Source organism: Tetrao urogallus (assembly GCF_951394365.1).
Source record: "Tetrao urogallus genome assembly, chromosome: 3".
NCBI classification, from domain to species: Eukaryota; Metazoa; Chordata; class Aves; order Galliformes; family Phasianidae; genus Tetrao; species Tetrao urogallus.
Window position 1 is genome coordinate 72806664 of NC_136815.1, and position 23673 is coordinate 72830336.

Genomic DNA, 23673 nt, shown 5'->3' on the forward strand with positions numbered 1-23673 from the left:
ATATCATAAAATGACATTTAAAAAAAGTGAGGTAAAACAAATTTCACATATACATATTTTCATACTATTTTTATACACTGCTATAAAACAACAAAGTTTCAACAATCAAGCTTTATAAAAACTCTTTCCTTCATGAATTATATTTAAATTCCACCTTATCCTAAAGAACAGAGTTAGACGTATGAAAGAAGAAAATCTACAAATGGGGATCAGGAAGTTATTTCCTTGTAAAACTGGGCTCAAGACATAATGCTATAGATCTACTACACACTATCTGGACTGTAGTCATTAGCATTTGATGTACAAAACATGTCAGTGTAAGCATCTGCCAAGTGTGATGATCTTGATGCAATCAAAATGTATTCATCCTAAACAAAGGAAAAACATGTCTAATCTACTCATTCTAAGCAAGACCAGAGAGAATTAACAAAACAGAAGCATACAGAAAATTCTTATGTAAATCAAGCTTGATACAACTGTCTCATCAGCAGATGAAAATTCATTAACAGATTACTGAAGTAAATTTATGACTATGAAATTTGTGCCTTCAACTATCAGCCAAATACATCCATCAATGCTAAAATTGACAAGAACCGAGTGATGCTGATTACTGATAAGACCTTCCCATGCAGAGCACTGTCTGCCAGCTTACATTACATAGCTAGTTCGTGTATAACTAGACTCTAAAAAGAAGAAATGTGTGGTAATAAGGGAAAATAAATAAGAATTGTATAAGACGCAATAAGCAGATGAAAAGCAAAATGCATAGAAAGATTCAGTTCACGATTCTGATGAATTTACAACCCCTTGCCTACTTCCGACACATACCACTGTGTTTTGCAAACAGAATTTTTCAGCTATGCATCTTATTTCAGAGATTATTATTACCATGTATTCACTTCTATTTCAGAACTGCAATCACATCGATTCATTTATGCAGAAGGCTTCCATAATCTTCCTCATAGTCTTTTTGGTACTTTGGAACACTGTAGCTCTTCTAATAATTTCTTTGGAAAGTCAGTTATATTTTGAGTGAAGTTACAGTAAATTCATATTAAGAGATTTATAATTTCTTATTCAGGTTTCAATTAGTTTTTTGAAGAATTTATTCACAAAGGACAAATCTAGCTTACCCTAGTCCATATGCATGAACTCCTATCTACAGGGCCAGAAAGATAGACCTTTTAAATACATACAGCAAAGTGTGTTTCTAGATAAAACAAATAATAGAAGCACCAATCAGACATGCTTCCTAGCTTGTACTGTACTCATACAGTTACAGTCAGATTCACAACTCACATGTACGGCTATGAAGAAAAAGAAAACTAACCAAAACAGAATTCTGATGTAGCTTCGGCTCAGCCTGTCCCAAGATTTATACGCTTTATATACGTAGCTTTGGTTAGTACTTCCCTTGAATTCAGTTCTGAATATGACAAACCTCAGTAAGAGCCATTTAGCATTTCACGTAATAAGGAAATTGAAGGGAAACTTAACTGAAAAGCATGGCTTACAATTAGAGGAGAAGAAAAATAAACAGCAAAGCTGTTTATATTAACATAATAGTCATATATTACTGCAGTATTTCAAGACAGTGAGATAGACTGAGTTTAGATCATCTGCTTTGATTCATTATTACTAACATACAGCTACCATTCTTTTGCAATGGCTTTCAATTACACTTGTTGAAAAGAAGTGAAAAAGCAATGTTACAGTCAAAGTTGCACTATACTAATTCTGTGTAAGGAAAGATAAGTGTTGTAACCAACACTACTTGTTCCAGGATTAATATTTTCTGGTAAAAATGGTACATGTTAAAACGTAGGGTTTTTACCCTGCTTTACTAAACAATGACTTTCCATTAGAAATGAAATGATGCTTTGTAGTTTTTGAAAATATTTTATGCAATTATTAGAGTCCCTTAAACTGTGTAGAAGATAATGTGAAGATGTTATATTTTCTCAATTTCCTAAAATACTAATTCAAATTAAGAAATATATGTGCTGATGTACACTTTTGTGTTAGTCAGCTTGCCAAAAACTTCCACTCAAAATAAAAGGGAGCAAACATTGGGATCCATTTCTTCCTGAATATGCAGAAAAACTAAGACATTTTCTGTAGTTTAACTGCTTTATTTTATTTTATCAAAGATATGGCTTTCCCTTTGTCTTTTCAAAAGTTCAGAATTATTAAATACAACACAGAGTATATTGACAATTTCGTGAAACCTAAAACCAAACATACTTTATTAAAGGTTGTTTTTAAAAGGCTTGTGTATGCACATATGTGAGGCACTAAAAATCACTCTTTTCTGCAATACTTCTAATGAGCCTTCTTATTGCTTGACCAGATTTTACATAACATGCACTGCCAGGGAGCTTTGTTTTTCCCTGGAGCATTGTGATCTCTACTATTGTTTATAAATCTCCTCATTGAAATAGCTTATGTATTTCCCAGTGGATGTACCTATAGCTACTAGTCCATTATGTTCTACAAGGGCTCATGCAACGTCTGAGTCCAGATTACAAGATTCTTACTGGCCTTGAGCCAATCAGCAAAGGGAGTAGGTTTTGCTATGCAATTTCATTCCAGAAGACTTTCAAATAAATTGTCAACTGAATTCTGAGTACTTACAGGGCTCCAGCTGTTGTGTCAGATCACTATACACAAAATGAGCTGGATAAAAGTGAGCTTCCTATTAGTGGTGTCATAGCTGGCAGTTGCTGAATGAGACTGTCTCTTTTTCTGCTCATCATCCTGGCAGCGCATCCCCTAGCCGTTTTGCCTTCAGTTCCCAGGGCATGGATCTGTGGGTCCCCTGTCCCATCAGTCAAAGAACCGGGTTGAATCAGCCCATAAACCATCAACCCCCTCTCTCTTTTTTTTTTTTTTTTTTTTTTGGGGGGGGGGGAGGTGGGGGTGTGCCCTGCAGGCCTGCTGTTCCCCTGTCATGAGCACAGATAGATATAGAGATAACTCTGAGACAAGTGGTCACACAAAGATTTTCTAACAAGAGTACGCTGGCTTACATTTTTACATACATAAGTGTAAGAACATTCAGTTTGACACCAACACTGCCAAAACATTTAATTAGGAGAAAGACAGACTTCACAGCAGTTCAACAATTGTTAACGGCTCAGATTTTGTTTGTAGTGCAAAAAGTGATCTTAAAAGTTTGCAAGAGTTTAGAGAAAGAAATAGAAGAAGAAAACTGATAAATATGTATGGAAGCAGCCAAATGCAGATTTGAACTTTGAATGTGTTACTTCTTGTTGTTTTGAAGAATGGAACAACATTTTGATCCCACAGGTGAATTATGTGGTTACTGCTTTATGCACATTCTAAAAGGTGTGGAGAACAACCCACATGTGACATGAGTATTTACTTATCACCCATCTCTCTCTTACTCAGTGTTTAATTGAGATAAATCTTCACGGTTTCAGTATTTCAGTTGTTTCATACCTGTGCTTCACACGAAAACACGAGAAAATTGAAAAAATATTAGAGAAACAATATTCGTGAAATCATACCATTCCCTCAGTAGCCTTCTGCCCCTTGAATTTGAATTGATTTCACTAGTAGCTTCCTACTTCACTGACAAACAACACAACTTTCACAACAAAATATATATTGAAACTGTACATACTCTGAGGAAACCTGGGTGGATTGTCGTTGACATCAGTCAGCGTGATATTTACTGTTGTTGACCCTGACAGCCCTCCAACCTGCCCAGCCATATCTTTGGCTTGAATGACAACAGAATAATGCTCTCTGGCTTCCCTGTCCATGTTATGCAAGGCAGTCCTGATGACTCCTGTGGTGGAAAGAAAACAAAAGAAAGAAAAGTGAGGATTAGCTTGTTATAGCAAAGGGAAATGCTAAGCACAACGGTTCTTTTCAGGAAATGTTGAAGAATAGAATGTTTTTCTGGAAACACAAAGCTTTTCTATAATCCAAATCAGCTGGGTTAAGATGATATTCATAGTTAAAAGCCAATTGGTTGCTTCCTGTGTACAAACAAATAATAAATAATGGAATATATACAGAGTGTTTGAGAGTGCTTCATTATCTCTTCTTAGAGCAAACATGCCAGATGCTAGCCAGTCAACTTGCTTGAGACTATGAAAAAACCCACAAAACCTCTGTGTCAGGTTGCTCTGAAAGTAATGCCTCCTGTTTATTTACATGGAAACTACAATAAAGAGCACAGTCACTCCATCTGACAGAGCAAATGCACAGCTACAAAACACTGTTTTCAAAGACAGTTATCACTAGCTATGCATTTTGGCAGCAATGAACAAGAGCCTGGATGCTGCACTGATAAAAAATCTGCTTGAGCAGAAGTGACCTACTGTTGTTGTCACTGCTGAAATGCACCAACCCATGCCATGGTGTCAACATAATAAAACAGCAGTCATTACTTTAGGAGCAGCCCTCAAGAACTATATTAGTAAATTAACAAATAACGAATCCAGCATCGCTAAAATGAACTCAGTTACTATAACTGTTTAAATATCTACTTAACAGAACTATTAATGAGAATTAATACTTAAGTGGAGAAGACACAGATAACTTTTTTTTAAATAAAAGTTAACTTCACAATAAGGCTGCTTCCCTTTGAAAACTACCCCAACACGTACTTCCTTATTTACATTTATCAATCATGCACAATTTTCTTTGTAAGTGTATGAAGAGTGAAGGACAAGCTTTCATTGTTTCTACTACTGTACAGAAAGAAAAATAAAACTGAGTAAGACTAAAATTCTATTTATCGTTATGCATAATAACCAGGAATTTATCTTAACAATTAGTCAATCATAAATGCACAAGGAAAGACTAGTATAAAGGAGTAACAGCCAACTCTGTGAGTTCAGTTCTAGTGTTGGTATATCTTTCATTCATTATGATGTCTGCAAATGGTGATTTATTTGATCACAGGCTGACAGAAAGTTCATGGAGTTCAGTAAACGGAAACGTCAAGTGCTGCAATAGGGAAGAACTAAGACCAGGCACAACCAGTCCATGCTGTGATGAGATGGAAAAATAATTCCACTGGTGAAAAAGCAATTGAAAAAAGACAGTTGTAAGAAACTTTAGCTTTCTGAAGTACACAATAGGCGGCTTGTTACTTAAAATTTCCCAAAGGTATCAGTATCCGGAAGTGCTATGCTTCAACCTGGCAGCAGCTCAGCACCAGTTTTTACTCCCTCCTCCCTCCTAGAGGAATGGGGGAAGAGAAATGGGAAAAAAAAAAAAAAAAAAAAGTAATGATAATAGTTATATTAGTAGTATATTAATAGTAAACATATATATTTAAAAAAAAAAAAAACAAAAAGGACAACGCAATTGCTCACTATCTGTCTAACAGTGCACAGCCTGTACCAAGGAGAAGCTGCTTCCCTGGCCAACTCCCCTCCATGTTACAGTTTTTTCATTTCCATAGGCCTTTTAAATTCAAATACAGCCTGAATCTTTGTCTTGTATTTGTTGGCACTATTGTTACCTTGCTAGTTGGCTACTTCTCAGCTGTATTTCCAATATTTATTCAGCTTTATTGAAAAAGGAAAGCAAGAATAAAAAAGTAAGATGTATAAGTCGTTACAAAAACTCCTCCATACTGTTTTTGATATTAAGGATGAGTTACATTAAGGAAGAGACAGTTAGGTTAAAAACTGTATACATCATGTGGAAGTTTAGACCACGGCGCAGAGTTGCAGATGCAGCTCTGGATCACTGGACTGTTAAGTCCAGTCATATCAATTTCCATCTTAAATTATGTGAGATCTGTTTTCCTACATGGAAGACTACTCTTGAATACACTTTTTCTTCAAACTCATCTAAATTTATGCACCCCTACATCATAGTCATTTTTGTTGTTTTATTTTTTTTTCCCCTGATAATTTCTAGTCTTGAACTGTACAATTTGAGTTCATCTCACTTGATCATTAAAGACCAGATACTTGCCTGCATTCCAGGTCAGACTTCATAACCACAATTATAAAAAACAACAACAACAAAAAAAACAACCCCAAACCACTTTTGCTTCAGCAACAGTCTAATATGTTATGGGCTAGTTAGTCTTTTGTATGGAAAATACCCACCCTGCTGTTGTACCACGTGTACAGTCAATGAACATATAAATGTTATAATTACAAAATAAACAAGAGATTTTGACAACGCAGATTATAATAACAAAAAGAGAATAGATAGAAAGCTTACCCACATCCTGGTCTCACTACAAAACTCCAGAGGAGGGATCTCCAAAAAAGTCCCTTCCCCACTGCTAGTCAGCTCTTAAATGGGTCTAGGAGAGGTGCAGCCAGGCTCCACCCCTTCCAGCAGCACAAGTGAATTGCCTTCACTTGTGCTCCCAGGGCTGACTCATTGCTCACCTCAGGTGATCATTCAGAGGTTCAGGCAGTGATTCAGCAGTTCCCATACAATCCTGCTAATCAGTAGAGATTTTCTGAATGACCAATAGGTTTTACTAGATCTCTTACACTCTAGTTTCTTATTTGTGTGTCTTGTCATAAATACAACCACCAAACTGATTTTGTAAATTTTACTAATTGCTGAGGAAAGAGAACTGCTACAGATGGCAATTTCATTAGTATTACTTTTATATTTTGAACAAAAATACCTACTTTTATACCTGTGTTGCTTTAGCATACATAACTTTTTTATTTTATCTTAATGTGCTAAATATATTATATATACTAACTTACATTTCAAAATCTAGTACTATTCTTCCTTGAAAGAACATGACATATCCCTTTTGTGAGAAGGAAGGAGGACTTCTATGGGTTTTGACTTTCAATTTATTATTAGTGGTGGAACCTCTTAATGAGTAACAGCCTGAATTTAGAAAAAAAAAAAAAAAAGAAAAAAAACGAAACTTCTGCCAAAGCCTCCCAAATTAAGGGACTGGAAGAGATCTTCACTGACTGAGCAGAAAACACACCAATTTATGTGGTAATTGCAAGGATGCCAAATGAAATCATAGCATCTTCCACTGTTTTCATAATGAAAAACATAATCAAATGAATTAAATTAAGAATATGCTGCCATGCTGCCTGCCAACAAGCAGAGAAGCAACACAGATCTGCCACATAAAATTGCTGCAAATCAAAGGAATCCATGTTACAGAAATACCATAGCAACTGGACACCCTATTTGAGCAGGAAGCTGTCATTCTTTCTCTTGTCAATAGTTAAAGCACATGTATATAGCTTACAAATTTTTCAATTCTGTTCAATTAAAATTGTTCATACTTTCTGAAAAAAGTAATTTTTTTTCTCAGCATCTTGTAATCTGGTTGAATTAGGACACTACCACTAGGGATGTCTCTCCACTGAAATGATGTACATGTTCCAGTGACTTCAGAGCACTAATACTTCCAGATTACTGCCCTTTGGAAAGGTATCTACTGGATTTAGAAGTATTGGATTGCTGGTTTATTCCACTCTGATTGTAGTTATTCCTGCAAACATTAACTCTTCCCTTTGGCTCAGAAATCTGCATTAAAATTATCAGCTAATACAGTATTGAAATAAAACCAATATTCTGGTGGAAATCTTAGTATCTAATAACATAAAAGATCAGTCTGCTGCACTGACATTTCCATACTGCTTTCATACTCAAATTCTTTCATCAAATCTAAGCCTGGTGTGACTCAACGTGGCTGTAAAGATAGGGGTGTCTTTTATTCTTTTCTGTTGAAAACACAGGTCTCTATGTCTGAGGACCTCTACACAGTAAAACTGAAGTTTTTAGCACAACTCCAGTGGTAGCTGGTAGGTTGTCTGGCAGTAACTTGAAGTACGGTGTATAAATTTTTTTCTGTGTTTCTATTTCTAACAAGAAAGAGTTAATCATGATGAGTAAAATGGGTCTATATTGTGGACCAATGAAGCTAGAAATGGTTTTTAATACAAAAATGAAGATGGAACAGAAAAAAATGCTTCTACCATAATAATGAAACAGTAAAATATCGAGTCATCAGATTTAGTTGGGCACATTATGACATGCAGCATCAATTCTGTAAATATTTCCTAGTTCAAGGGAACATATTATAACTATCTACACAAAACAAGCATGAGCTGAACTATCAGAGTGCAGATGGCCTTGATTTTCCAAAAATATTTTCAGATTCTCCAAGACAAAACAAATCAGTAGTGGGGAAGTCATGCAGTCACCACCTGGGCAGTCCAAAAGGTGGGCTGCAGAGTCACTGGATGCTACAAAATTGTCCAAAGCTCCTAATACCTAGTTTAAATCTACCCTCTACCCATTTAAAGCTATTTCCTTCATCCTATTACTACATGCCCTAATAAAAAGTCCCTCCTCAGCCTTCCTGTAGGCCCCTTCAGGTACTGGAAGGCCATTTAAGGTCTCCTCAGAACCTTCTCTTCTCCAGACTGAAGAGCCCTATCTCTCTCAGCCTGTCCCCATAGCGGAGGTGCTCCAGCCCTCTGATCATCTTCATGGCCCTCCTCTGGACCTGCCCCAACAACTCCATGTTCTTCTTGTGTTCGGGGCTCCAGAACTGGATGTAGCATTGCAGGTGGTGTCTCTTGAGATTACTATCAAACTCATTGCACCAAAGTAGATATAAATTTTGAAATTAGTCAAATCTTTGCAATTCAGATGCTTCTTAAGCAACATTTCCAATATTTCTTGGAAAGTAATGTAAGCATAGCTTATGTTTTAGTATAATTTGTACAACTTGATACACTCACTGTCAAAATACATTTCTCCAAATAACTGATACTGAAGTTTAATGGTAAATTATTTATCTAGAGATTCCCTATGTTAAAAGGCATATGGTACCACAAGATCTCCCATAAAACTCAGACCATTGACAGAACTAGTACTGTACTGAAACTAGCAGTTTGATTTTGGCTAAAGCGCATTCTACTAAAAGCATGTAATTTTAAACTGAAGCAATCAAGAAGTACAAGATATTATCTATTTTCTCAACTGAATATTCCAATTCTTAATCATGAAGTCAAAAGTCTACCCTTCATTTGGTGGTATGCAACTTCAAATTCAAAGCTTTGAATTTTGTTAACCATGAGTTTGCTCTTTTTCATTTTGTAAAAATATATTCTCATGAATCTACATTTCTGATAAAATAAATTGTAAAAAGAAGTAACCGGAAAGCCTTTTTTCTTACTCAAAACTCAGTGTTATTTTCTCTTTTCAGTTTCAAAAAACATTTTATTAAGAGAACTAAGGACACATTATGTGAATGTTGGTATCACAATTCTGCTCTCTCCTCCCTGTACTAACTTCTGATGTAAATTTTGTATCAGAAATAGTGTAGACATCAGGAGCAAGGACGTGACTGTCCCCCTGTACTCAGCTCTGCTGAGGCTTCACCTTAAGTACTGTGTTCAGTTTGGGACCCCTCATTACAAGAAAGACACCGATGCCGTGGATGGCGTACAGAGAAGGGCAATGAAGCTGTGAGGGGTCTGGTGCACAAGTCTTGTGGAGAGCAGCTGAGGGAACTGCTGTTGTTCTGTCTGAAGAAGAGGAGGCTCAAGGGAGATCTTACTGCCCTCTCCATCTCCCTCAAAGGAGGTTGCAAGGTGGGGGTCAACCTCTTCTCCCACATAACTAGTGATAGGATAAGAGGGAGTGTCCCCAAGTTGAACCAGGAGAAGTTCAAGTTAGAAATTACAAAAATCTTCTCTGAAAGAGCAGTCGGGCACTGGAATGGGCTCCACAGGGAAGTGGCTGAGTCACCATCCCTGAAGGCGTTCAAGAAACATGTAGATATGGTACTAAGGAACATGAATTAGAGGGAAACAGGTCAACATTGGTGGTAGTTGGACTAGATTATCTTTTCCAACCTCAGTGCTTCTATGATTCTATAGTTGTATGAAATTTTGCTTTTCTAATCTTTTGCAATACATTACAAAATCAATTTGAGAAATGTGCTAGGGTTTTTTTGTTGTTGTTGTTGTTGTTTGGGTTTTTTTTTGCTTAATAGTGCAATGGTAATTCATTTTGAATTGCTTTATTCTTATTTTATGATGTAGTTCTCTTGGATATATTTCTACCTTCCTCACTTCTACTATAAATCCCGCATCCCAAATTGTAGGACTTTGCATTTATTGAACTGAGTAGCACAGTCTTTCAAGTAAACCAGGTTATTCCACCAGGATGTGCTGTTTTCATCTGTGTTCAATATTCTGTCCATTTTGTGTCACCCAAAACTTTTATCAGTAATACTTTCATACTTCTAAACCACAAAGAAGTTGAATAGATTTGTTTTTACACCAATCCCGTTAACTTCTGGTTGTACCTCTTTCTTTATAAATGATCCTGCCTTGATGACAATTTTTTGCTACCTCCCAGGTAGCTGGCTCAAATCCAGTTAATGTGTGCTTTGTTGCTACTACTCATTGCTATGTATTTTATTAGAATGCTGTGTAACCCCTCATTTCATGAAACACTGTAATTGGGTTTAACTTGGTGTTTTTACAGAAAACATACTGAAAGGCTTTACTGCAATTTTTAACAAGCTAAGTACTTTCTCAACTATTTCATTTTAATTGTTTTTGCATAAATTTGCCAGCCTAAAGATTTTCTTTAGCTGGTCCTTTCATAAAATTTGCACACATTTACATTCTGAAAATTCTGGTTCTGGTATTTCTCTAGTAATACAGTATTTAAAGTGAGAATTGTCATGATCAAAACTGCCTTAGCAAGTTATTCAAGTAGTTAAGAATTTATCTGAGACTGTTTCTTGGATGATACTTTTCCCCAAGCAGATGTGACACAGTGTTCTTCATAGCTACTATTAAGACTACATGGTGTGATAAGCAAATAATTGCTTCTTTCTAAATACTGCATAGATCTAATTCCTGTAGCATTCTTACAGTTTTCTACATCTTCACTCATTTTTGTTCATGTTGTTATGTTCCATTTCTTCTCCTCTCTTCTTGCTTGAAAAATTATACTAAACTTATTTAAACTGTTGTCTTGTCTTTCATGGATTCATAGTTTCCAATGTCTTTAGCTTTCTTCATGTTATCTACTCGGTAATTTATAATTGCCGTGTAGGTGTTCTGAAAGTAATGCCTCCTATATATTTCCATGGAAACGAAAATGAAAAGCCCAATAACTCCATCTGACAGAACAAATTCTCAGCTACAAAACTCTGCTTTCCAACACAGTCATCACCACTAGCTATGCATGTTTACCAGCAATGAACAAGAGCCTGGATGCTGCAGTGGTAAAAATCTGCTCAAGTAGAAGTGATCCACTGTTGTTATTGTCACTGCTGAAACACACCACCCAGTGCCTCACTGTGCTCACATCCACTGTTTGGTCACTGTCAGTGTTCAGCAAGCATTGATGAATGTCAATGGCAGCACTTTTTTTCTGCAAGGAGGAACTGAATGACACACCTTTGCTCCATATGCACTCCGATGACAGACATCACTTCATCAGATTACCCTCTGCTGCCATCTGTTACACAGCAACATAACGTATCGGAATATTGGTGGGAAGGTTTGACACCTACTGCCATACCACCAATGACATCATGGGCCAACATAATAAAATAGAAGACATCACTTCTGGAGCTGGAGCTGTCTTATATGAGGATAAGTCAGTGACTTTGCACTAATATCTTTTCCTTGGGACTGAATTAGCAGTTCTTTCATTGTTCTGAAGAAATATATGGTTAGAAGCAAACAGGTCTCAATGATTATTTCTCCAACTTCAACAATATAGCAATCAAATTTTTGATGTGTTTCTGTTAAAGCAGTATGGTCGTGCCTTACGTAAAGCAGCACAAGGCAAGGCTAATGTTCCTGCTTTTGAAAATGAAGTTTTGGGTTTTTTGATTTTTTGACTATTCAGTTAAACATGTATTCAAAACTGAAGATGAAACTGTACTCTAGGGGAAAAAAAAAAAAAAAAAAAAAAGGTAAAAAAAGTAAAAAAAAAAAAAAGATTGCTGAAACCCCTCAATTAATGAATACTGGCTGTGTAATGGAATACTTAATTATGCTCAAGATAACAATGTATCTATACATAGATATATACATATATACATACAGATATACAAAACTAACAGATTAATGTTGTTTAGTTATTGAAAAATTCTCCATTATAGATTACTTGTCATGTAGACAAGTATAAGGATCAAGCAAATGATGTGCACATGAACATAAGGAAGAGGCAAAAAACACTGGGAAGAGGGAAATTATTCATTAAGGGTGATTTCTTCACAATGTGAACTTGGGGTTGCATTTAATCCTTAAACGACATTATGACACTTGAGAAGAACAAAACAGTTAAGTAGAAAGGAGATGCTTCAGTAACCCCTGGTCACAGCAGATGGGAATTAAACACCAGAATCCTCTAAAAGAAAATCCCATTTGACAAGAAAGAGCTTAGAACTATTTGAAGACTGGTTGCTAATATTCACCAGCTTTGAAATAACCTTCTCTTAAAACAGAAATAGTGTTTACTACTAGCATCAAATACTGCTTCTTGTAATGTCACATGCCTACATACCCATCTACATGAAAATCTTTTTAATTTGTAGTTTGAATGAAATGACAAAATAACAGAGAGCTCAAGGTTAAAGTCACTAACATTTCACCCATAATCCACAGCTCCTCCATAATAGAAAGGAAAATTGATTGACTCACAGACATTATTTTACTTTTCTCATCTATTATTATTATTAACTTAGACTTTTATGCAAATTTAACTTTTTGTCCTTAATAAGCATATGAGAATATACCTAAATAATTTGAGATAATTAACACAATTGCCCATGATGTTGAATAATATTGTGTTTTCTTTTCAAGCAAGTCACCTTGATAAAGAGAGACAAGAAGACAGTGATTATTAGCCTGACAAAAAAGCCTTCAAATAAGGTCAAAATAGTGTCCAGCTAATTAAAACCTGAATGCAGCCACATAATCTTGGAAAGATTCCACATTTGAACAAATTTCATATGCTGACTGGTTTAATTGTAATTGACAGACAGTGTCTAGACTTATAACTCCACTCGTCCTCTAGTAAGAAAGTTTGCTTAGCCAATAGACCAAGCTTTTACATGGTTGTGCTTTTTTCTACCCACAACACTCACAACATAACCATGAGCGTGCCACCTAACTTCAGTGCATCACTGACCTGTATGTAACACCTTAAGGACTTCATAGCAATATAGCTGAATTTATATGTAATTGGCGTAAGGTACTTAGATTTCAACCTTAGTCATCATCTAAGTATGCTTATTTATAAATTTCAAGTGCAAATGAAATACAGTGAGACTGATGTCAATATGGAAATGCAAAATGTATAACCTAGGTACTTGAATAACAATGAAACTAATACTACAATATGTGATTGTGGCCATGCAAGTTAATGACTACTGAAAGTAAAATAATCAAATTTAACCATCAGTAAAATACAATCAGCAAAAATTCTTTAGAAATGGTTTAGTAGCGAATTTAGTACAACTGAATATAACTATCTATACAATTATAGTATAGATAGTATTTATCTATGTATTACAATAAGTGAAAATGATTACATATGAGATTAATAGATTTGCTTGAAGAAAAAATCTTAGAAAAAAAAAATTATTGTTGTATTTTCTAGAAAAAAACCTTTTAACTGAAATATATATATATTTCATATATACATACATATATATTTCAACACGTTTCATATATCTATATCTATATATATATATAAGTTCACTGAAAGTTTAGTTCTTATAACAAAATTCCAAGCTAGTGAAAAAAACAGTTTAAATTCTACATAGAAGTAGAGATGTTTAAGAAATTTAATCGGAGTAAACAGAACACTGACTTAAGAACAACAGTTCAAAATAGATATTTTTGAATGGTGAAAATGTGTAAACAGCACATTTTTCACAACTTTCTTTTTCACATGGAAAACACAATGATTTTATATGTTGAAAATTTAAATTTATCCTATATTAAAACTTCTGATTTAGGTGCTCATAAATATTTCCTGTCTTAGACCCAGAAAACCTTTGTCTATTAGGTGACACAAAAGGTAGTTATTTACTTCTGCTGAGATTCAGCTGGGATGCATTGATCTGAGAGTTAGATATTGATTTGGTCAGAGTAAAGATAAATCTCTACTTAGAGGCACAATAAATCAAATAGTTGGCTGAGAACAGAAGTCTGTGCTGTTCCATTGCTATGGGTGCACTGCTATCAAGAAAATAACTACTGAATTAGAGAAGTATTGTAGTACATTGAAAAGAAACACCCTCACACTAAAGTTAACTGAAAAAGCATCAAAATAGTCACACAAAATACAAAATATGATTGCTCCATGACAACACACAGTTTTAAAAAGTTGTTTCACTTCTCGATTTGTCTGAATACATTATTCTGCAAGGTGCCTGAATATTAGTATGGAAAACACTTTTATGTTAAAACTGAAGCTTGACTCCATTTGAAATGATTCTGCATTCAGATAAAGCACAAATCTGAAAATACAAAAGCCTTCCCTTAAGACTTCTTACTGAATAATAATGCTTCTGGGAATAACTCCATATGTATTTAGTTTTCAGCCCTGGAAAAGCCAGGACCCCATTTACAATGAAGAAAGCAACTTTATTAACCAAGTCACAAGTATAACAATTTTATGCAAACTTCTATGATGAGTGCTGGAAAATAAATAAACACAAATTAAAAAAAATATATTCAAAAGATCATCTTTCATTTCCTCTTCCTACCTGTCATTTTCATCTGCAGTCACTGAAAAATGTAATAGCTTTCATGCTATACCTCCAAGTTTCCATTATTTTTTTGAGAAGACAATAAAACCTTAAAACTGCAGTTCCATAAACTGCACTGATCTACACAACCCCTTCAGATGAACACAATAACAAATGCATAAATATGCCTTTTAAAGCTCAGTGTAGAAAAATTAAAATGCACAAATTCAATTAAAGATTAAGTAAGCCTGAGTAATTGGTATGTCTCTTTTAAGCTTCATATTTTTGTACAGTTTGATTGTGCTATGCAGCTTAACACATTACAATGTTTCAAACATGCACTGAACCAACATTAGCTGTCTAAATGTTTGACAAAATGTAATCTTGACCAAAGATGAAGGTGTGACATTCGAATTTTTTAGAGATAAAATATTTGGGAAGATGTTAAAAAAATGAAATAACAACTGGTGCAAATTTCCACTGACCTTCTGAAAATAAACTTTCCCTAGGATTGATACCTTGAATGAGTTTATTTGTCTCCATGATTTATTTGTTGTCTATACAGGGAAGAAAACAGATCAGAAGCAGTGTTATATTAGAGCTTTTTTCCTTCTTTAGAATTACATGCTGTGCAAATGTTTACCTCATGCAGGCCCGGAATGAACAAAAACGGGGATATTAACTAACTGTCCCTTTCACAAGAAATGATTTCCTAAAATTATATCTGTTTTCTCTATTTCTTGTTAAAGAATCCACTGTACAATAATATAGAGAAAAGATAATAGGAATAAATTGATTGACCATTCGGTATGAAGTCAATGATTGCTTACTAAATGTGTGTTCTAAGTAGTGATGGGAATTAATATGACAAAATAAAATGGAGAGTCAGAGAAGAATTCCAGTTTTTCACTCCATATTTTATTCACTATATTACTTTAATCAAAAGAAACTTAGAAATGTATTATTTTCCTGGTGTTCTCTTTGTGTAAGCTTCAGAGGAAGACTTCCTTTAAGCTTCACCTACAATAGTAAGCACTGCTCCTTATATGTAACTCAGTTCTCCAGAATAACCTGAGACAATATGAAACAGTGTGTCTAAAGTAATTTAAATGTACCTACATATATGATAACTGATATGTAAATAAATGTTTTAAAAAGAGCATTTTATCTCATGTACCAAGTTAGAACCTATAAAAATCAATGGGATCAGGTCAGCCATAGTAAATCCTAATTCAAGTAGACAGGAGCTTTCCTTGTGCAGAAAAAGCAGCAATTATGGTTTGCCATGTTTGGAACAGTAAAGTGTTTTTCTTGTCTGCTCTTAAGATCTTAAAGTACATATATATAATTAAGATGAGCAGGAGCTCACATTGTTGATCTCAATCTGGTGTAAATCCAGACACTTCAAATAAAGATAATGAAGCTGCAACGATTTACATCAATAAATAATCTTCTCTTTTATTTTTAGTCGAAAAAGCTTCTTACCATGATTAGGGCTAAGTTGTCAATACAGTACTCTAGATGATGAATTCTCACTCTTCAGCTATTAATAGCAAGAGGAGCTCATGTTAGCGAAGGCTGCCTTTATGAGAAAGCTCCTGAAAATCTGGCCAAAAATGGCAATTTTTTTATACCATTATGTTCATACCATTATGTTTTCAGCATGCCTACTTCAGCCATTACCTTTTTCTTAGGCAATTCAATTAATTTCTCTATCCTTCTACTCACAATCATACATTTTCTTTCATGTTTATATTTTAGGCTGTACTGAATTTTTTACCATTTTGCATTATCAGAAAGAAACCAGTTCATCAGTGAGACTTCATATCTGCTACAGAAACAAAGTGTTTCCTGAATACACAGTGTGCAATAATTATCAATACCTACTCATAAAAACAATGTATTTCTGCTGATGAAGTGCATCTTTTGAGAAAAGCAGTAAGTAAACCAACACTGGGAATGTAACTGGAAGAAAGCTCAAGTACTATAAATTATCCTGAACACAGGAAATTAAATAGGTTTAAGTGAGGAAACATCTATGAAGTAGAATTTATTTCCTGGATGTAGTATATTTATTTGCAGCAAAGTTAGTCACTGTAACATTCAGAAAAGTGAAAATTCAAATGGGCCATATATATTTTAAGTATTTCAGATTTAAATAAATGACATCTATAGACTGCTGCATTTGAAGAGTTCTGCTGGCTATGTTAGAAAACTTAACTTTCAACATATAATAGTCCAGAAAATGGCAATGCGCATAGTAGCTGGTTCAGCACTAGTAGAAGCTGATCATTTACGTCCACAATACCTTCTTAGTTTTGATCAAGACTAATAGTACACTTGTAAAAACCACTTTTATGGAGCAACATTTCCCTATACATAGGACAATTGTCAGCTTGACCTCAGAGAACATAGTATCCTAATAAATCCTCTTTAATACTTTTGAAACTTAGTAAGAAGTAGCATTTTGAATGTTAAAGTCTGAACAGTAAAACTCAAAACATATTTTGACATGCATAAAACTTTTGCACTGTGATCCATTACCGTTATACAATATCACTTAGATTGTTTATGAACTGTGTTGCAGAAACCATTTACAAAAAGACTGGAGAACAGACTTTTATAACCCTTTCTAGAAGATATCATTTATCAAATGGAAAATGGCACACAAATCCTCAGAATCTTAAGAAAATTTAATGGGATACACATATATAGTTTGCAAAGGACACAGCTATATCACTCTGCTTTGAATGAATTAATATATTTTTCAAGAACAATTTTCTAAAAGCTGTCTGCAAGCATTATATCTTTTATTTTTGGTCTTACCACTCTGAACAAAAAAGCAAATCTTAGCAAAATAGTTTTCCTTACACAATAGCAAGACAATGTGGATGAAACCAGTAATTTTCAAGCATAAATGTCTGAAAACAGTCATTTAAAAACATGGCCTCAAAATAAGTGTGCCCACTTATATCTGAGAAACCATACCTAACACTAGGCAATGATATTTCAAAATATTGATTTCACCATTAGTTCCCTGTATCTAAAAGATTGATTTTCAACAGAACACAAGGCACAGGTTTAAAGATTCTGTTTTACTGTATGAGGCAGGGAAAGTTATTATCTCTGATAAACATTACATTAGAAAATGGAATAACTGGAGTTCCATCATTTATTATGCCATAGCTTGGATGATGTTAACAATTAGTACCATCTGAAACTCTTATTAACTATATTTACAATGTGTGACAGCATGATTAATATTACATAAATAGTTAGAATACTCTTATTACCATAATCCAAGCAGTCCAGTGATAGCCACCTTCTCACTTAATGTCATGTGAAAATCATTAACTGGGTCTACCCCAATCCTGGGAACTGACAGTGTGCCCACAACACCTAGTCTGTGCAGAGCACTAGGTGAAGCAACTACATTTCACCCAGGTCCACAAAATTGTTCCTGGAAACTTTTTAAAGAGCTATTTCAAGCAAAGAATAGAAGAGGTTTAGTTGTTCACACAGTTCCACACAAATACTACAACATTGTGAATTCTACTGTAAAGATGAAATTTTCACTTTCTATTGTAAGGCTCCTGTTATTATAACGGCATATAAAAAGAGTTGACAAATCTGAGCATTTTTCATTAAATCCATATTCAGAAATGGTACGAAGAGCATCTTAATAATTAGAGATCTGTTTACTGTGTATAATATTTAAAGGGACACAAGTAGAAAACGGTGAGAAAATACACAGAGAACTGTAATTCATCTCAAACTTCAAAGAGTTTATATTTTTCTCCATTTGCATGCCATATTTAAAAGGCTGAATTCCAGAGCTTTGTTTTATTCCCTTCACATACAGTGAAATCAACAGGTTAGAGCCCTGGGTCTCCACACTGTAATACAGAGGACCTAAATACGAAGTAGAAGAACATTCCCTAATTATCCCATGGAAGCATGGACGTCAGTTTCCCCCCAAAAAGTCAAGTCATTCTGCTTGCAAAAACTTTCAGTTTTGCTTTCAGAAATGTTTCAGAGTCCAACTGAATCATGACATAGTTTGCAGCTTTTCTTCTCCTGCCAGCTGTGTTCTGACTATCTAGCTATTACTCTGTGTAGAACACAATTATGTGAAGATTCTCTGCTTCTAAAGACTGCACACCAGGATGCCTGTGGTCTCTGACATTAAATACAAATTCATTATGCAAAGGCATGCCAGTCCTGCAACTTATCAGAGTGTGTCCACTTAGAGGACGAACATGATTTCCAGCAGCTGAACACTGGAAGAAACCCCCCAACATGAAATATAACAAATAATTTAGATCACTTAACAAGAGTCTTTACCTGCATTTTATGTTTTATTATTTTAATATCTTCATCACTAATTGCTTTAAATAGCTAGAAAAACATCAGTGATTGTGGTAGTGATGTTGTTTGACAGGGCTTGGTATAGCAGTGCATGAGTTAAATAGTATAGAACAGTATAAAATAGTATAGAATAAAAATAAAATAGTATAGAACGCAAACACTGCACATTTGAAAACAGGAGGCAAGCTGAACTCTACTTGGCAAGTCCTCCATTGTGTATTTACTGCCTGTCAGTGACTTTCATTTTATTCTATCAGTTTGTTTTTATTTTTTAGCTACCAGCCCTCCTTTTTTATTTAGCACTGTGCCAGCTTTAACAATATTTCATGCTTTTCTCAGTGGTGGTAACTGACAAGAGTTAACTGTGTCACACAATACATTCTAACATAAAGCTTTTGAGCAACACTGAAATCATTTTCCAGGCCATTAGGTGCATTCCCCAACTAAAAGACTGATATGTTGATAATAGAATAGAGATAATTCAAACAAGCACATGCAGGTGCAAACCTGTAAAATGACAGAACGCTGCAAGGATAATGGATTTTCAGCCACCACTTATAATCCTCTCCTTGAATGCAATGTTTGTGTTTGGTAAATTTCTCCTGTGCAGCTGGCATATTATTGCCCCACAGTAACAGCATTTGGAGAAACAAAATAATGAAACCAAATTCTGAGTGAACAAACAGAATTTCACAAAGAATTCTGGAGGGAATGGAGGAGGAGTCACAACATCTTTCAGAGCCAAATGGTACAGTTTCTCCGGTATGAACGATATGACTGTGTTTACATGAATAAGGAACTTTCAACTAGAAATTACAAGCATTTGTTTCTTGAGCAGTTGTGGCCTTGTGCCATTATATCTATTCAACCATGCAGTGATTCAAAACACGCAAAGGAAATAAAATGTCTTGATGCATACTTACGAAAAAGGAAGCAGTAGAGCTCACCTACGGTTCTGCCCAAAATGAATAGCAAGAAATACCCAAATCCTTAACTCTTCTGATGCATTTCCAATGAGAACTGTCTATTCAACTCTTTAAAATCTATGATTTTCCCAAATTACTCAACACATTCACAATTCCTATGCAAAAAACTATAATGGTTATTTTGCAATGGATACTACAGCAATTGAAATGGCAGTGTTATGCAGAAATCTTACACTCAAACATCCAAAACAACCCCTCCAAAGTCTAGATGTTAAAAGCTAACGTTTTGAATTACTGTAACCAGAATATGCTTGTTTGATAGTACATTTTTTTTCTATTGTGTTATGCAGCGTTTTTTACAAGAAGCACAGCTAAACCATTATGTAAAAGAACAAGCTAGGTGCCAGTTGACTGCTGAAGTTCCTAAACTAATCTCATACCCATCACACCATTTTTACTATTCTTCCTAAGCCTCACATTTAAATCATAGATAATCCAGAACCACAACATAATCTGATTACAATTACTGAGCCTTCCATACTCAGAAGCTCTGTCCTATGTGCAGGTATTCCATACTTACCAAAGGAAAGATAATCTAGTTGCAGTAGAAAAGATTAAAAAAAAAACAAAAACACAACAAAAAACAAACAAAAAACCCCTACAGTTTGTTTCAGCATACAGAACAAAATGCCATCTAATTCACAGTTCATGCTGTGAACTGGAAACCTGACACTGCCTGTCTTAAAACTGAAGGCATTTCAATTGCAAATATTTATTATGTAGGTTGCTCTAAAAGTAGTACCTTCTATTTATTTCCATGGAAACTACAACTGCTACAAAGAGCACAGTAACACTATTTTATAGAGCAAATTCTCAGCTTCAAAACACTGTTTTTCAGCATAATCACCACTATTAGCTGTGCATTTTCACTAGCAATAAATAAGAGCCTTTGTGCCATACTCATAGAAGTCTGCACCAGTGCAGGTGAACCACTGTTTCATAGATGCTATGATGGCATTGTTGCTAGGAAAATGTTGCCCACACAGTCATCAATTCAAACAGATGGATGTCAGAAGGCCCCAAATCCACACGATACAGTGGTATAGTAGGACAGTCCAGCCAAGACTGGCAATACGCTTTATGATCTTCAAACTGGCATAGGGCTTGGCATTATCCTGTTGCAAGAGAAAGACTGTCTGCTTCTCTGGCATGAGCCTTTAGCTTAGCCAGCACCATGACAACAAGCTGAGTGTTACCCAGAGAGGTTGTGGATGCCCCTTCCCTGGAAGCATTCCAAATGGGGCTTTGAGCAACCTGGTCCAGTGGGACATGTCCCTGCCTATAGCAGGGTATTGGAACAGGACACCCTTCCACGGACTGCTGTTTTGACTCCAGCTCATAGCAGTGACACGTTTCATCACTGGTAATGACGTGATCCAGGAAACTGTCACCTTTAGCTTTGTATTGGTTCAATAGATTCTGACAAATTTGCATATACTGTTCTTTCTGGTCCTGTGTGAGCATTCAAGGGACTCATCTGGCACAAACTTTGCAAAATTCCATTCCAACATTGCCACCATTGTTTCCAGTGCATCAAATCCAATATTCAGCTCCATACACAAATGCCTGGTTGTAGTTCACCAATTTGTGCAGAGTTGCTGATTGAGAAATTTTGTGGTGTGACAGCTGTGTGTGGCCACCTGGAACGTGGCTTGTCTTCCACATCACTGTAGCCACTGTTGAAACACACCACCCATCACCTCACTTTGCTCACAATTGCTGTTTGGCCTGCATGGAGGAATTCAGTTCCACAATCTGCTTCATATGCACTGTCATGTCAGATGCCATTTTGTCAGATTGCCCCTCTGCTGCCATCTATCACATGGCAACAACATGGAATGTAATAGGACATTGGTGAGATGATTCACCCTCTACTGTCATACCACCAACATCTGCCACTGACACTGTGTGCCAACGTAATAAAATAAGAGGCATTACTTTTGTAGCAACTCTTTATTTTGACCAGGCCAAAAGCATGTAAAACACTGTGCAAATATTCAGAAACTAAAATAAGCAGTGAACACATTTATTTTGATCAGAAAAAATATCCTCCTACTATGCAATTTTGAATTTGTGTGCTCACGTATCATTCACCGGGCATTTAATCTTTCTGAAATTCAAGAAATCAGGAAACAGTGGAAGACTGATGAACAAACTTGAAGAAATGTATTTAAAATCTCTACATGAGTCAAGTAGAAAAGAAGTGGGAAGCAAAGATAGACAGGTAGGAGACACTGCACACTGAATTGGCATTATACATATCAAGGGTTTCTCTGTCTCAAACAACTAATCCACAAAATGTTTCCAAATATTGACTGAGGGAATAGTGTAAAACTTAATGGAAACAAACAAATAAACAAACAGCCCAGCAATAAAATGAAATTCTGCAGTCCTTTGCTTTATATAGAATGTACTGCCATATGATGTCTGGTAAGAAATTAAAGGGAAAGGACAGCCTTAACTTGGTTTTGCTTTACATTTCCCATTAAAGTTTTATGTTATCTTTATACAAATGTTTACAAACTGTAACTCAAATAATTATAATGTTGTTACAATCTGATGGTAAAAAGAACACACAGGATACGTTACTTACATATATGCTTTTTAAGTCATAGGCCTGTGTTGGCAACAGTCCATTACAAATCTCATCTTTTTGGCTAAAATATGTCATTCTTCAGCATCATATAATTTTAGTTGTACAAGAAGATCTTTTTAGTTTCATATATGACCTCCTAATTATTTTGAATTTAAACAGCTGTCCACGTTGTATTTCTCAGTGGCTTTTCACAACTATGACCATAGTTCTCCTTTAAGAAACGTGAAATTAATTCCTGTTCCTGAAACTGTAATTGAAAAATCGTCATTTGTTCTGTCTGGTTCAGAAGAATAAAAACATACATTTTTTCCCAGACACAAAGGAGATTCCATCCCCTTTCTTCTGCAAACTTTCAAATTTATTCTCAACCATAGAAATACACTGTCATGATGTTATTAACTAGACAGTTGTGAAAACAGATTGAAAACATAAGTATTTACAATTACAATTATTTTATCATAATATTATTTCACGCATGCTGAAGGGACATGGTAAAACAAGACCCTGACTACGACTCTTGACGTTATCTCTGATAGATCTCAAGTATGTTTTGGAATTGCTTCTTTTGTCTGGAAAAGCTTGAACTAGCGAAATATTTCCCCAACCAAAATTGCAGTGAAAGCAAAACAACCTCAAGAATATTTATGAAAAAGTATTCTAGAAATGCGTAATATTGAGAAGTTTGTCTTACCAAAGCTAAGTCCTTTTAATTTGAGTTGAATTCTCATTTATAAATATAAAAAAAAGCTTTTCAAAAAGTTTTTTTTTATCTGTTTAATATAACCGACTGATCTGCATGTACTGTTTTAATAGCAGTCATCTAGGCTTTTCTAGCAGTATTTTGTAACAGAATCATGTTTGGCAGTCATTGAAAACTGTACATATTCAAAAGCATGAAGAGGAGCTTTTTTTAGCCAGAGAATTCTTATTTTTATATCTTGATATTTCTGTATCTTGACTTTATGAGAAAAATATGCATGCGTGTAACTAAA

At 35.1% G+C, this 23673-nt stretch overlaps 1 protein-coding gene across 2 annotated transcripts in view; it reads right to left on the bottom strand.

The window, feature by feature from the left end:
* CDH18 (cadherin 18) overlaps positions 1-23673 on the bottom strand; it is a gene marked incomplete at both ends in the record, with an annotated part of 154762 nt that overhangs the window by 57930 nt on the left and 73159 nt on the right. For both annotated transcript variants that reach the window (XM_079533782.1, XM_079533781.1), the window contains one exon: positions 3647-3814. In XM_079533782.1, coding sequence (XP_079389908.1) covers positions 3647-3814 — 168 coding nt within the window. The remainder of the gene's footprint in view (positions 1-3646; positions 3815-23673) is intronic.